At 45.4% G+C, this 15,554-nt stretch overlaps 1 protein-coding gene across 1 annotated transcript in view; it reads right to left on the bottom strand.

Annotated features, from left to right (window-relative positions):
- LOC136857505 (terminal nucleotidyltransferase 5C) overlaps nt 1–14,621 on the bottom strand; it is a 495,888-nt gene extending 481,267 nt beyond the window's left edge. The window contains exon 1 of the mRNA XM_067136210.2: nt 14,230–14,621. Coding sequence (XP_066992311.2) covers nt 14,230–14,325 — 96 coding nt within the window. The 5' untranslated portion in view covers nt 14,326–14,621. The remainder of the gene's footprint in view (nt 1–14,229) is intronic.
- Between the last annotated feature and the right edge of the window lie 933 nt (nt 14,622–15,554).

The following is a 15,554-nucleotide window of genomic DNA, read 5'->3' as shown; positions in this document are numbered from 1 at the left end:
CAACTCAAAAGACCTGCATCTGGCGAACCGAACTTGTCCTCGGACACTCCCGGCACTAAAAGCCATACGCCATTTCAATACCGGGAGGATTGTTATAAAAGGGAAGAGACATGCCCTCTTTTTTTTATGCGAGACAAGAAAATATATATACATGTTGAAACCTAATATTTTTTAATGCCCGCCGGGTTGAGTGGCTCAGGCGGTTGAGACGTTGGCTTTCTGAGCCCAACTTGGCAGGTTCCATCGTGGCTCAGTCCGGTGGTACTTGCAGGTGTTCAAATACGTCAGCCTCGTGTCGGTAGATTTATTGGCACGTAAAAGAACTCCTGCGGGGCTAAATAGCGGCACCTCGGCGTCTCCAAAAACCGTAAAAATTAGTTGGTGGAACGTAAATCAAATAACAGTATTAAATTATAAGTTCGTTGTTAGAATTAATGATTGCATTAATCTTGACACCCCTGGTCACTTTGAACTGTTAAATGGATGAATCTCACTCAAGTTCCGACATGGGTTCCGAGTAAGACGGCTTTGCAGCCCTGAGTTTAGAAGATGGTTTTCCGTGGTTATCAATCCGTGGCTGTACCAGCAGGGTTCAGTCTTGTATGTGTCGCGTAGCGAGTGCTGCCTTCGAGCGGCGGCTGTGGTTAAGTTGGAATTGCCGACCTATTTGGTCCTAGCATTCCATTTTAATGTGAGGCTCGCAGATCGTGCAACTTGCGGTAGTTTTTGGTACTAAACTAGATTTTCTATTGTACAATTCCTTCCTGGTGATCAGGAGTATTTTAAGATTTATAAACTAAGGTAATACTAATCTATGATTGCTTAGGAACTACACCGCCGAAAGAAAGAAAAAACGTGCCACACCCTTAAGGACAATGTAATTTTATTCTCAAGCGATGTGACAGGCAGTTTCTCATTGCAGGAGTACTGTATATGGTTACAAATTCAGACCAAATGAAACAAACACGTCACAGTAAACGGTGTCCAAACAGTCGCACCAATACATAGTGTAACCCCCTCTTGCGGCAATGCAGGCGTGCAAACGATCATAAAGATGCCGAATGGGATCCTGCGATAGATTGTCTCAAGCATCTTGCACCTTTTGATGCAATTCAGCAATGGTTCGTACGGGCTCTGGAAAACGTGTAAGTTCCCGTTTCATCATGTCCCATACGTGTTCAATTGGCGAAAGATCCGGTGATCTTGCTGGCTAGGGCAGTTGTTGTACACCACGTAGAGCTCGCTGCATCGCAACAGCTTGATGTGGACGTACAATGTTCTGCTGAAAAAGCCCATCGCCTTCCTGTCGAAGAAGTAGCACGGGGACAGCAACCTGTGCAATGTAGCGGCCACTGGTCACGTTACCCTATAGAAACACCAGCTGTGACCGCGAGTAGTAACTGATGCCCTTCCCCCACACACCATGAAGCCTGGGGTGGGACCTGGGTGTCGTGGGCGAATGCATTCTGGAATAGGTCGCTTACCAGGTCTACGCCGTGCGAGTGTACGTGCATCACTTGCATACACACAGAACTTACTCTCGTCACTGAAGACAACAGAGCGCCATTCCCCTCTCCAGCCGACTCTTTCACGACACCAGATAGCCGTGTTTGGCGGTGTCGTGATGTCAGTGGTAACCTGGCCAGAGGCACAGGTGATCGTAATACTGCTGCAAGAAGACAGTTCTCAATGGTCCTCGGTGACGGAGTAGGTGCAACATGTGACCGGGTGATGTTCGGTCGGCCACCGCTGCTCGCGCAATGCGTATCTTGACGTGTGTCTGTACTAGGCGGACGTCGGGAGCCTCGTCTACAGGTTGGAAAGCAGCGACACAACACCGCTGATACATTGTGCAATCCGTCGATACTTCCATCTAGGCCTACAATGCGACCCCGTTCGAATGGCTGCACTTGTTCAACAGGAGCACGTACTCGTCAGCGGGACATGCTTGTACCCTAGAATGAATATTGCGAACACTGTTTACCTCTAACCTCAGCACAGTTATTGCCTGCAGAGTGCGCACGGACAGGCCTCCTGAGCGCCATCTGATTGCCCATTCCGTGACAGATGAATCACTAACACAACAACCCCTCAGTATACACATAATATACCCTGGTGCAACTGAACAACATGTATGTTGTATGTTTTTACCCACCCCAGCAACACTAGGAATCAAACCACCGTCGCCGGGATGAGAGGCAAGCAAGTAAGCAGCTACACCCGCCAATAATAAATTGCATATATATCCTCGATCGGCAAAGGAAACCTTGCATCTCCTTCGGAGTAAGGTTTACAGAAGAAGCCCAAAGTCAAACGGTCAGCAATGGCCGGAGAATTGTTCCTGGCATTTTCATTGCTTAACGGTAGCTCAATGATTCGACCATTTGAATCTTCTGTTCCCTTCTCAGGCAACGCGGCAAGCCTTTGCAAGGAAGATGGAGAAAGGTGAGTGGAATTACGAGGTTTGCGTTGCCTTATACGAGTATTATTATTAATGTAACAATATGACACATATTTTAGAATGAATGAACAGTTCGGAAAGGGGACTCTGGGTAGTGGTAGACGAAAACAATAATTCAAAACAAAATTTTATTGAAAATAAGCAGGTTCAACTCCTTTCTGAACGGCTCACTGAAAACAAAAGCTACCCCTTGAGACGACCCTGCGTACCACACTTTGAATACCACTGGTATAAAAATCCACAGCCTGTTTTCCGTCATTCGATCGGGAAAGGAATACGATGGATGAAGCCCCCATCTAACGGCGAGGATAGGAATTGTGCCTGTCGCACTCCTCTGGGGCAATGATTAATGAATTACAGATTAAATGATATTGCAGAGTGTTGCTGGAATGAAATATGACAGGGAAAACCGGAGTATCCGGAGAAATACCTGTCCCGCCTCCACTTTGCCCAGCACAAATCTCACATGGAGTGACCGGGATTCGAAGCACGAACCCAACAGTGAGGGTAGGCTGATTCTCCACGAGCAGGTAAAACGCCGCTGTTCGCCCGCCTGACCGCTTAAACATTTTGCCTATTCTACACGAGCGGTTGAATTGACGCCTGTAAACACCGCCAAAAACGCCGGCGACACGCGCAGCCATTCTCCACCAGCGATAAACTTGCGTTCCTATAATTATGGATGTCGTACAAATAGGTTGTGTTGTTGGAGCTGTTCAACTACAGTTATTAGCAATATTAAAAAAGAAACCTTGTAAGATAAAACGTTGGTGTACTCTTCTTCTTCTACTTAATCTGTTCACCCTCCAGGATTGGTTTTTCCCTCGGACTCTGCGAGGGATCCCACCTCTACCGCCTCAAGGGCAGTGTCCTGGAGCTTCAGACTCTGGGTCGGGGGATACAACTGGGGAGGATGACCAGTACCTCGCCCAGGCGGCTTCACCTGCTATGCTGAACAGGGGCTTTGTTGGGGGATGGGAAGAGTGGAAGGGATAGACAAGGAAGCGGCCGTGGCCTTACGTTAGGTACCATCCCGGCATTTGCCTGGAGGAGAAGTGGGGAAAAAACGGAAAATCACTTCCAGGATGGCTGAGGTGGGAATCAAACCCACCTCTACTCGGTTGACCTCCCGAGGCTGAGTGGACCCCGTTCCAGCCCTCGTACCACTTTTCAAATTTGTGGCAGAGCCGGGAATCGAACGGGGTGGCAGCTAATCGCACTAACCACTACACCACAGAGGCGGACGTTGGTGTACTCCCCTGCGTTATCGAATCGGCTAACCACTGGACAATTTTATTTAACGTTTTGAGAACACAGGAGCTATTCGACATTTTTTTTCCAATATTATAGAATGTCAGTTGCTTCAGTCGACGACCGAGTTCGATAGCTGCAGTCGCTTAACTGCGGCCACTATACAGTATTCGGGAGATAGTAGGTTCGAACCCCACTGTCGGCAGCCCTGAAAATGGTTTTCCGTGGTTTCCCATTTTCACACCAGGCAAATGCTGGGACTGTACTTTAATTAAGGCCACGGCCGCTTCCTTCCCATTCCTAGCCCTTGCCTGTCCCATTGTCGCCATAAGACCTATCTGTGTCGGTGCGACGTAAAGCAACTAGCTTCATTCGATGAGCTGTTTGAACTTAAGGTGCATATTACTAAACGAGTGAAATGGTAGTTTAGGGGAAGGCCTGAAATTTAATTCTCAAATATTTATATTATTGGTGGTCCTATCGATAACTATTACATAACTAAAGTTACATAGAATTAAATTTCCGATCATTTATGTCTCATACATGTTTACTGTACCGGCTATGATAACAGAGACATTCATGAATTTGTATTTTTGTTGCCAAGTCCATATGAACGCCGAACCAGGAAAAACTTGGTTAACAGAATTTAATGAAAATCGGTACATAGAGTCGGGGAATAAGAAACTACCGTCTAAGCTATAAACAATTTTATTCACCCTGGATGAAACTGCAGTTTAGGGGAAGGCACCTAAAATTTATTTTTTAAATACCTACAATATTGGTTATATCGAAAAGTACTGCATAACAAAAGTTAGAGAGAATACAATTTCCGATCATTGATGTTTTATTGCCAACGGCCGTAGCCGTGTTGAAACACCGGATCCCGTGAGATATCTGGAGTTAAGCAACATAGGGCGTGGTCAAGATTTGGATGGGTTGACACGCGCTGTTGGCGGGGCTAAGGGGATGGAGGATCGGAAAGGAACTGGTCACCCTACCGCACGTGAATTGGACCTGACTTCGGGTAGAATACACCCTTACCTTTATGTTTTATTCAGTTTTACTGAAATACCACTGTTATCACGATAAGAGTGGTATTTCAGAGTCGGAACAAAACTAAATGTGAAGGCCTACAATATCGAAAGCGCATAACAATCATCAACAATAACATTATATTGACCATTGTTTGTTGTGATGTTCTTTGTCTCTTATTCTGCCACTCAACTCCGATAGATGGGATTACTGCTGAGTACAGAGTATAAAAGCCTGACTGAATATGGCGGGAAATACCTGCGAAGTTAGAAAACTTTCTTCTTTAGCATTCCATTCCTCGGTTCATACATTTCCTGATACTGCTGGTAAGTAACACACTGGTTCATCGTAGTATTCCAGCTATTCGATCCCTACTCTGACGAGCTGTTTTGAATGAGGAGTGCACACTTAAGGCAAAGGCTCACTTAGTAATAGTAGCAGTAATATGACCTGGTCTGGAATTACAATTTAGGCCTACTCCAAATTATAGCACCACAATTCACTAGATAATTCAAAATTCAACCCTGAAAAAAGCCGTTTCTTAAGAAAAGCTTCTTCAGCTTCACTTTTATTAAATCCATATTCATTTTATTCCAAATTAGCAGTGAAGAGGAGCTTTCTCCTCTGGCTTTGAAGAAGAATTTGCCTCCTATTCATTGTAAAAGCACAAAATATGTAAATTGTAACCCAAGTGTACAAACTGAAAAGATCAATAAAACACTTAGCCAAGCGGTCGAGACCCCCTCCCTACTCCTTCACCGTATCAAAGCCCCATCCCCCCTCTCACAAATTCCATCAATCCTCCAAACCGGCCGAATTTCCTGGCCAGAGAGAAGGCGTTCCCTTCTAGGTGGCCCGCCCCTCCCCTTCGGGGAAGGGAATGAAAACCTTCCCTATGTCTCTAGGTCCAAGTCAGATAGTTTCTTCCCCCGCCAGTGTAGTGAATTGAGATTTTCCGATCATCGTGAATTACTAGGAAACAGACTAGTAAAAGGGCATAGGTTTTGCCCTGGGACTCTCCACTATTCGAACCCCCCGCCGAAAAAAGACGAAGAGTGTTCACGGATCACGGCTGTCTGCGGCTTGGTCATTCCAGCTCTGAAAATTTGGATTGTTAGATCGAAAGCGTAGGGCTGTTCGTTAAAAGTGAGAAAATGCGTGGTTTTTCATTTGATCGAGTATTTCATATGAAAACATTGCTTTTATTCGTGTCATTCCTGCTGACATCATTGTAATGACATATGTTCATTTCAGTTGGGAAAATTACTAAGACAGTCTTTCTGAGGTGTAAAAAGGCAGGTGGAGATTGAGTGTCTGTCATTATAATGCTCCTCAACTTGATTGTGACTGATGGTAGGCAAGCGGGCTTACCGTTACAATGAATATTCCCTAACCCAGTCTTCATATGAGAAAAGACGTTTGGTGACTTCCCCGTCGCGTTTCTAGGGTAACGTTAAAAGGTATGGAATTTATTACAATCTTGCTCACAACGTGTACACTACCTAACCTAGAATTCTGTATACAATGTAGAATTCCGTAGCGAAGCACGGGTACATCAGCTAGTAAAGAATATACTATACTTCAAGCAGTTCCTATCGTGCGACAGACGCGGGTGAACTGCTCACTGCCGCCACGTGGAGTATGATTCACTGTTCTACCGCTAGAGGGAATAACGCCTCTGCTGGCGTTAGAACCGCCTGCCCGCTCATGGACGCGTCCACCCGCGGCGTGCAAACCGCCCGCGTAGACAACTCTACAAATACCCCATAGTTCTGTTCCGCAAGCGGGTTTGTAGCGGGCGAACAGCGGCGTTTTACCAGCTCGTGGAGAACCAGCCTTAGCCACGGAGGCTCTCACCACTGGTATACACAATCTTAATCTTAATAATTACAGTATATAATAGAACTATTTACAAGTGTACATGAACTCGAGGTGGCAATATAACGGCTCTTTCGGTTTTTCATCGCCGTTTGCCTAGTGATTGGCGATAGACTACTGTGCACAGTGAGAAGGTGACGCTACTGACCTAGTATACTCTGGTTGCCATGTTACAATAGTGTCGGGAAAGCGATGACGCAAGTTCCACATACACCCCCAGCCATGTTCAAATCACTCCCATTTTACAGAACTTATTCACTATAGCCTACATGCTCGTTTCTATTGGCACCAAAGACTCGAGTGTTTGGCACGATAGAAAAGTAGGTGAAAATCGTAAACCATCATCCATCACCAACGGCCCCGTTTCGAGAGCGGTGGTGTCACAACGCGAGCACGTCCTAGTTTCCCTAAGGAGAACAGATGAATGGCTTATGTTATAATTCTGGATATTGTTCATGCTCCTGTCAGCTTTAATATCTGAGTATTCATGAAAGTAGAGTGTACATACGTTATCAAACACAAACTATATTCAAACGAATTGCTGTCCGGCTCCTCGCCTGAGTGGTTAGCGTACAGATCTTGGGTTCAGAGAGCCTCGAGCTCGATTCTCCACCGGGCAGCGGATTTTAGACGAATCTGTTCCTCAATTCATCTGTCTTGTGGGCAGGGTGTTTCTGCTCTTCCTCCTCCTAATATACACACCATATTCCCTCTGTGGGTCGCGGCAGTATAATAACACCCACAGTATCTCGTGCCTTTCGTAAGAGGCGACTAAAAGGGGCCCCAGAGGCTCTTAACTTGGGACCGTGGGTTAGCAGCCATTGGGCCCTTAGCTGAGTCCTGGCATTGCTTGCCAGACTCCTCATTTTCATCTATCGGTATCCTATCCTACCTCCTTTGTTCTTTTCTGACCCCGACGGTATTAGGTGTCAGGGCCTACGGAGTCTTTACTTTCCCCGCCTTTCGTGACCCTTTTCTTTCTTTGGGCGATACCTTGGGGGCGTGGTTTGGCGAGCATGGGGTCCTTAGCTGAGTCCCCGTCCATCCATTTTTTCCCCATCTGAATCGTGTTAGCAGAGGAGGTTTCCCTAGTTGTACTTCCTCTTAAAACAATAATCACCGCCATCTTAGCGTTAATCCACATGCAGTGCCGGCCTCAATTCTCCTTGCAACAATAATCACCGCCTATGACTGTTCAGTCTTAGCAAGCTACCTCGTCAGTCAAAAGTTTCGAGCAGGGAAGAGAACATGCCTCACATGGCTGAAATAAATATGAAATAACATGGAAATTAAACAGTATGCCATCTGAGATTTCGTAACATTGCCACACCGTACAGGAATGTACCCCGCCCAGCACCAATCAGCAGGCCATTTGCCAAGAAATGGCCTGGTTTAGCGCGCACAACATGTGCTTCACCGCCAGCTGTTACGTAACGTCAAGGTCACCGCTACACATCGCTAAGTGGATCTAATCAGGTGGTAATTGTAAAATGTGACCAGCTCCGACGAAGACTAATTTTGGAACAAGAAGACCGGATATTTGCTTGACACAGCGTTCAGGACCTTCTCCCCTTCAACAGCGTCACTATCGCTAGGCTTTCAACAAGGCTGTCAGATTAGAAGTCCCCTATGACTGTATGTCACTAACAAGGGGGCATTCCCTACTCGTCACCACCGATTTCGCTCAAATTTATAGAACATGCAAGGCTTGGCTAGAAATGAAAGTACCCGAAGTGGGAACTCCAGATGGCCAAGCGTATAGAAAATAAAAATAATAATGTTGACGCGGCTCTCGCGCCGTATAAGTCACTTACGTCAACACGCACACCGAATAGTAGTTGGCGTAGCGGTAAGAGCTTGGACTAGTAATTCGATGGTCGTGTGTTCGACTCCCCATGTGGAGATTATTTTTTTCAATTTTTATATTACTCATTTATTTTATTTTATTTATTTGTATGCAAAAGGCATATAGGACGTCATTTTGTTAATGAGCGCACAAATGTAGAAAATTTGGAGTTGCAAACATTCCCGACGTGTTCAAACAGAAATTCTTTTTTTCATCATCATCATCATCTGTTTACCCTCCAGGGTCGGCTTTTCCCTCGGACACAGCGAGGGATCCTACCTCTACCGCCTCAAGGGCAGTGTCCTGGAGCTTCAGACTCCTGGTCGGGGATACAACTGGGGAGAATGACCAGTACCTCGCCCAGGCGGCCTCACCTGCTATGCTGAACAGGGGCCTTGTGGAGGGATGGGAAGATTGGAAGGGATAGGCAAGGAAGAGGGAAGGAAGCGGCCGTGGCCTTATGTTAGGTACCATCCCGGCATTCGCCTGGAGGAGAAGTGGGAAACCACGGAAAACCACTTCCAGGATGGCTGAGGTGGGAATCGAACCCACCTCTACTCAGTTGACCTCCCGAGGCTGAATGGACCCCGTTCCAGCCCTCATACCACTTTTCAAATTTCGTGGCAGAGCCGGGAATCGAACCCGGGCCTCCGGGGGTGGCAGCTAATCACGCTAACCACTACACCACAGAGGCGGCAATTCTTTTTTTTTCCTTTATTGGCTATCTCCCCTCCTTGGGGAATGTCCCATAAACGTGAATAGTTGTTTCGCTGTAAGATTCGTTTTCACCTGAAAAGTGAAGGTTGCTCCTGGCGGCTTTACACAAACAATAGATTCTTGGCGCAGGTAGAAAAAAGTCTGACAATTAAATCCCATTTTTTTACCTTTTCTATGCCTTTTGCGTATAAATAAATAAATAAATAAATAAGTAAATAAAATGAATTATTCACCTCTTTGCTTAATTGGAAAATGAATAATATAAAGGTTGACAGAAAATACCAGGCTCAACACCGTGAGTTGAACCCACGACCATCGAATTCCCAGTCCGAGCTCTTACCGCTACGCCAACAACTGCTCGGCAGGCGCGCTAACGTAAGTGGCTTATACGGAGCGAGAGCCGTGTCAACATTTTTATTTTTATTTTTATTTTCTATACGCTTGGCCATCTGGAGTTCCCACTTCGGGTACTGTCATTTCTAGCCAAGCCTTGCATGTTCTATAAATTTGAGCGAAATCGGTGGTGACGTGTAGGGAATGCTCCCTTGTAAGAACAACAAGCTGCTCTTGTCCTTTACAGCTGGCAATCGTTTCCTTTCAAAAACAGCCTCCAACCATCCCCTACTATCATGCACCTACGGATGTCAAAGACCAGTTCACAGTTGACATATTTTTCTATATGTTCATTAGGCACTTAAAAGTAAACTGCTTGAACTGTTAGTCGTTTTCGGGCTCTGTACTCCTTGTGCAGGTTTAAAATTTAGGGTGTCCTGCCAGATGCGACCAGTGTTTATAGCCCAATTTTCATTTAATAAGGCATGTCATCATCCAGAGAGCCTTCGTGGCTCAGGCTGCAGCGCGCCGGCCTCTCACCGCTGGGTTCCGTGGTTCAAATCCAGGTCACTCCATGTGAGATCTGTGCTGGACAAAGCGGAGGTGGGACAGGTTTTTCTCCGGGTACTGCGGTTTTCCCTGTCATGTGGCATTCCAGCAACACTCTCCATTTTCATTTCATCTGTCATTCATCAATCATTGCCCCCGAGGAGTGCGACAGTCTTCGGCAGCCGGCACAGTTCCTATCCTCGCCGCTAGATGGGTGTTCCATTCATTCCATTCCTGACCCGGTCGAATGACTAGAAACAGGCTGTGGATTTTCATATCATCATCCAAAATAAGGTAAGCTAAATCCGAACTAAGAAAAAAAAAAATACAAAATTGGACAAAAGTTTATAGCACTGCTTACCGGGTATGGAATGAATTTGTTCTTTATCATCATCATCATCATCATCATCATCTGTTTACCCTCCAGGTTCGGTTTTTCCCTCGGACTTAGCGAGGGATCCCACCTCTACCGCCTCAAGGGCAGTGTCCTGGAGCTTCAGACTCGTGGTCGGGGGATACAACTGGGGAGTATGACCAGTACCTCGCCCAGGCGGCCTCACCTGCTATGCTGAACAGGGGCCTTGTGGAGGGATGGGAAGAGTGGAAGGGATAGGCAAGGAAGAGGGAAGGAAGCGGCCGTGGCCTTAAGTTAGGTACCATCCCGGCATTCGCCTGGAGGAGAAGTGGGAAACCACGGAAAACCACTTCCAGGATGGCTGAGGTGGGAATCGAACCCACCTCTACTCAGTTGACCTCCCGAGGCTGAGTGGACCCCGTTCCAGCCCTCGTACCACTTTTCAAATTTCGTGGCAGAGCCGGGAATCGAACCCGGGCCTCCGGGGGTGGCAGCTAATCACGCTAACCACTACACCACAGAGGCGGTTTGTTCTTTATTCTTTTCAAATAGCGAACTAATATAACCGCAAACTGTGAACAACATTTAATTATGGCCGGTACAGTGAATTATTGACATTAGCAGACGATTTAGTTTGAGTGGTGTTTTTAAAAGTAGGAAAGATCACAATATGAAGATAAAGTTGGAACTGAAGAGGACATATTGGGGCAAACATTCGTTTATAGGAGGATAACTTAGGGATTGAAATAATTTACCTAAGGAGATACTTCATGAATGTTCAAATTTTCTGAAATTATTTAAGAAAAGAGTAGGCAAATAATTGATATAGCCTACAATCCGGCACTTGGGTGACTGCCCTACACGCAGATCAGTGGTGATTGATTAGTCGCATGCGTCACGACTTTGGCGTGGTCGCATCCAGTACGGTCGCTTCCGGCACGTAACCAATTTTTCTGTTTTTGCTATTTGTTTTACGTCGCACCGACACAAATAGGTCTTATGGCGACGATGGGAGAGGAAAGGCCCAGGAATGGGAAGGAAGCGGCTATGGCCTTAATTAAGGTACAGCCCCAGCATTTGCCTGGTGTGAAAATGGGAAAACACGTAAAACCATTTTCAGGGCTGCCGACAGTGGGGTTCAAACCCACTATCTCCCGGACGAGAGCTCACAGCTGCGCGCCCCTAACCGCACGGCCAACTCGCCCGGTAAACCAAAATTTAGGACGGGCTGGGGAGCTAAGTCACGAGACTTCTCCAGGACGTGGAGTAGTGTCCCGAGGAACGCGGTCATCGATCCATAAACCTTGACCTGACAGAAGTCAATAAGTGGTACGTATTCATCCATTAACTAAGGGAACAATAGCGAAACACTGAATGATCAAGAAGTCTCGGCAATAATAGTTTACGGTATTGCGAAAGAGACTGGCGTCAGCACTCATGACGTCATTTGAGAACGACTCGTCATCATGGGCATTGTTGCTGAAATATTTGATATTTTTCATGTATGTTGTCTACAGACTGGAAGTTAATTTTCTAGAAACTTGTAAGAAAGGTTGAGAGAAATGAAACTAGCAGCTCAGCCTATTGGGATTTTACCCCACATAGTGGGTTATGTATTTTTTTTTTTCTATTTGTTTTACGTCGCACCGACACAGATAGGTCTTATGGCAACGATAGGACAGGAAAGGCCTAGGAATGGGAAGGAAGCGGCTGTGGCCTTAATTAAGGTACAGCCTCAGTATTTGCCTGGTGTGAAAATGGGAGACCACGGAAATCATTTTCAGGGCTGCCGACAGTGGGGTTCGAACCCACTATCTCCCGGATGCGAGCTCACAGCTGCGCGCTCCTAACCGCACGGCCAACTCGCCCGGTGGTTATGTATTTAAAGAAAGTTCGAATTGGTTTTGGCGGTGAATTTGAGTTAACGTTCTCTATGAAGGTAATTATGGTATGTCTATTTTACTACTTCGACATGTATTTTTCATGGCATTGGCATTGCTTATCTACGAGATTCGGTACGTTTGTGAGCACGTTTAGATTCCGACAGCATTTACGTACAATTATCAAGACAAACTTTTATTTAAATATGTGTTAATATTGTGAATTTCTATTCGCTTGTCGTTTATCTTGTACTTACTTTGTCTTCGTGAGTCCTACTTAGATACCGTTTGCGTGTCATGCATACGATATACGATATGAAATCTCTTTTATTTAATGCGTGACGTAGTGTGGTTGGGAGTTTGAATTCGTAATGTTTTAGGTTATACTTCAATAATAACAATAAAATATCCTACCAATATCTAAAGACAGTTCAATTCGCCGTTATCTGGAGGGGGCGACAAAGTTCCTTTGGTCCATGGGTGTAATGATACCTACTGGCTACAGATCATGTGAATTTCGGTTGCTATCTTTCCATGGGAAAGAAATGTATAGTGAGGTTCTGACAGTCTTAAACTATTGTTCAGTACCGCATACGTGGCCGCAGTTGTGAGGAGAGCAGTAGGCCTACTAAATCACTTCTAGGGACTTCCCCAAGTTAAAAGCAAACAGGTTTGTGTTCTATGTTACTGTCCATGTGAGCTCGTTTCACGTAGAATCCGAACCGCAGGTACTTGACGTTTCGTTTCGAAACTCTTACATGTACTGGTTTGAATTCGAACCACGGCTGCTTTATTGAGAAGCCAGTGACTGTTCCAGTCAGCTACCACGCCTGCTGCTAATTGAACAGCAGGTTACAAACGTACTCAACTGAACTAGAATGAAACCGGAACTGGGGCGTAACCTCTTCATTTCGTGGCCAATACGCGTAGCACTACAGACAGGATGTGAACTGCTTAATCATCGTCAGTGTTTGTGAACGTGTGCACAAGAATGATTTGTTATTTTCTTACTCTCGTACTACAAGCTTTCTCTGAGCCATAAAAAAGGAAGTTCAAATTGAATTTAGCTTCCCTCACCCCGATAGGGTGTTCAAGAAATGTAACTACCCAGTTTCAGCGAAACCAGAACACTCACCAGGATTACTGCGAGAGTAAATCATTTAGAAAAGTCACCAGGCCTCTTCCTTAAAAGCACCTGAATTTCCTGAATTCCTTTCTCATAAGGGTTATAAGGGAAGGCACTCCTTATTTCCGCTGTCGTGATAGAAAAGATGTAAAATCCACGTAATATTACGTCCAGGGCAAGAAATTAAATTTACCGGGCGAGTTGGCCGCGCAGCTGTGAGCTTCTATTCGGGAGATTGTGGGTTCGGACCCCACTGTCGGCAGCCCAGAAGAGGGTTTTCCGTCGTCTCCCATTTTTACACCAGGAAAATGCTGGGGCTGTACCTCAATTAAGGCCACGGCCGCTTCCTTCTCACTCCTAACCCTTTCCTATTCTGTCGTCGCCATAAGACCTATCTGTGTCTGTGCGACTTAAAGCCAATTGTAAAAAAAAAGAAATGAAACACTACAGTCATGCTGAATGGTGCCTGTAAAGCCCACCCTGTCTGAAATTTCGCTGATGCTCGATACAAAACCTATTGAGATCATTTGTAAGTTGCAACAATATTCTTTTCCAGCAGCAGTATAGCGTGTACGATAATCGCATGAACTTACATACATACTTTGTCTTCAAAGAAGTGCAACAAGAAGTTGCCAACATTTACACCTTGACAAACTTACCACAAAAAGTTTAATTTAATCGAATTTGACTGCGGTAACGGTCAGGAGCGGCAATAAGTTACCAGATCCCATGGTGAACTTCTCGTTCTTACAATCATTGAAAACAATTTCTGTCACGATTAATAAGTGGGAGAAACATTACCTGCATAAGGGGTAGGCCTCCTCCGCCCTCTGGTACAGGGGTGGGGTTGTGGACTGCACCCTCCTTCACCTTCACAATATGGCCGGTTCCTTCCATTACGGTCTGTCTTCTCAAAAAGTTTTTATATATAAAAAAAGAAGACTTGGTCGAGTCGAGAGCTGAAGGGGTTGTACTTTAAACCAGTGCGTGTTCCCGTTGGGTGCCGTTGAGTGTGGCTCGCTGGGTGGACTGCGAGATGCGTGTGGATCTTGGGAGGAACTGCAGAAAAAAAAAAACTGAGCACTAGAAGAAATCTTCTATTATTTTTTATTTGTTTTTAAAAAATATTTTGAGCACTCGTCAACGGGAAATACACGACACTGCTATAACTCGACACGAACAGAGCACGCGCCACACTGCCGGCTAGTCGGGCGCTACGGCTCTGCTTGCCTTCCGGCGTACGGCGCATGCGCTCTGATTTACTACTCTTCCGTGCTCATCACACCTTTACGCTACGCCCTTAGCGCCAACCCATCCAAAGACATATTGCCATTAAAATTTAAAATCATTGTTACAATCTGATGAAACACTAGGGATTCCAGATCAATATTTTCAGACCGAGGACATAATATTAAGTAAAAAAGTAAGACGTCGAAATGCAGCATGGCCCAACAATCCCACAATTCAATAATGCAGGTAATCAATCTCGTTTTTGGTGCACGTCGTGCTATTCCAGTGTGCAATTTGTAGTTTTACCAGAGCGTGGGATGCCCAGTGAGTCCACTATCAGAATTAAAGTAAATGTAACTATCTGTACCGCCTTCCCTGAAAACTGACTTTCAGCAGTACAGCAAAACTTGCGAGAGAACAAAAGATTGGTCGTTCTCTGGGCAATCAATCCGTATACTGGTTTGATGCAGCCCTCCATGCCACACTATGCCTCCTAAATCTACTCTAATCTGTCTGTCATATTCATACCGTGATCTACAATTCTTACTTCACTCAAAAACTTGAACAAGTATCCGGTGTCTATCATTCTATCTCTTCTTCTGGCCAAATTGTTCTCATCTCACCAATTCGATTGAGTATCTCTTCATACGTGATTCAATCTACCTATTTAACCTTCATCGTCTTCTGTAAAGCCACATTTCGAAAGCTTCAATTCTTTTCCTTTCTGAGCTACTTATTGCCATATTTCACATCAATACAATTCCATGCTCTAGAAGAAAGTCTTCAAAAACGTCTTTCAAATTTCTATATCAGTGTTCGAAGTGAGCATATTTCTTTTCTTAAAAGAAGCATGGGCGCCCGCAAGGGGGGGGGTGCCCCCCCCTGGAATTCTAAAA

Source organism: Anabrus simplex, chromosome 1, assembly GCF_040414725.1.
Source record: "Anabrus simplex isolate iqAnaSimp1 chromosome 1, ASM4041472v1, whole genome shotgun sequence".
Taxonomy (NCBI): domain Eukaryota; kingdom Metazoa; phylum Arthropoda; class Insecta; order Orthoptera; family Tettigoniidae; genus Anabrus; species Anabrus simplex.
This window is presented reverse-complemented; position numbering and strand designations above follow the sequence as displayed.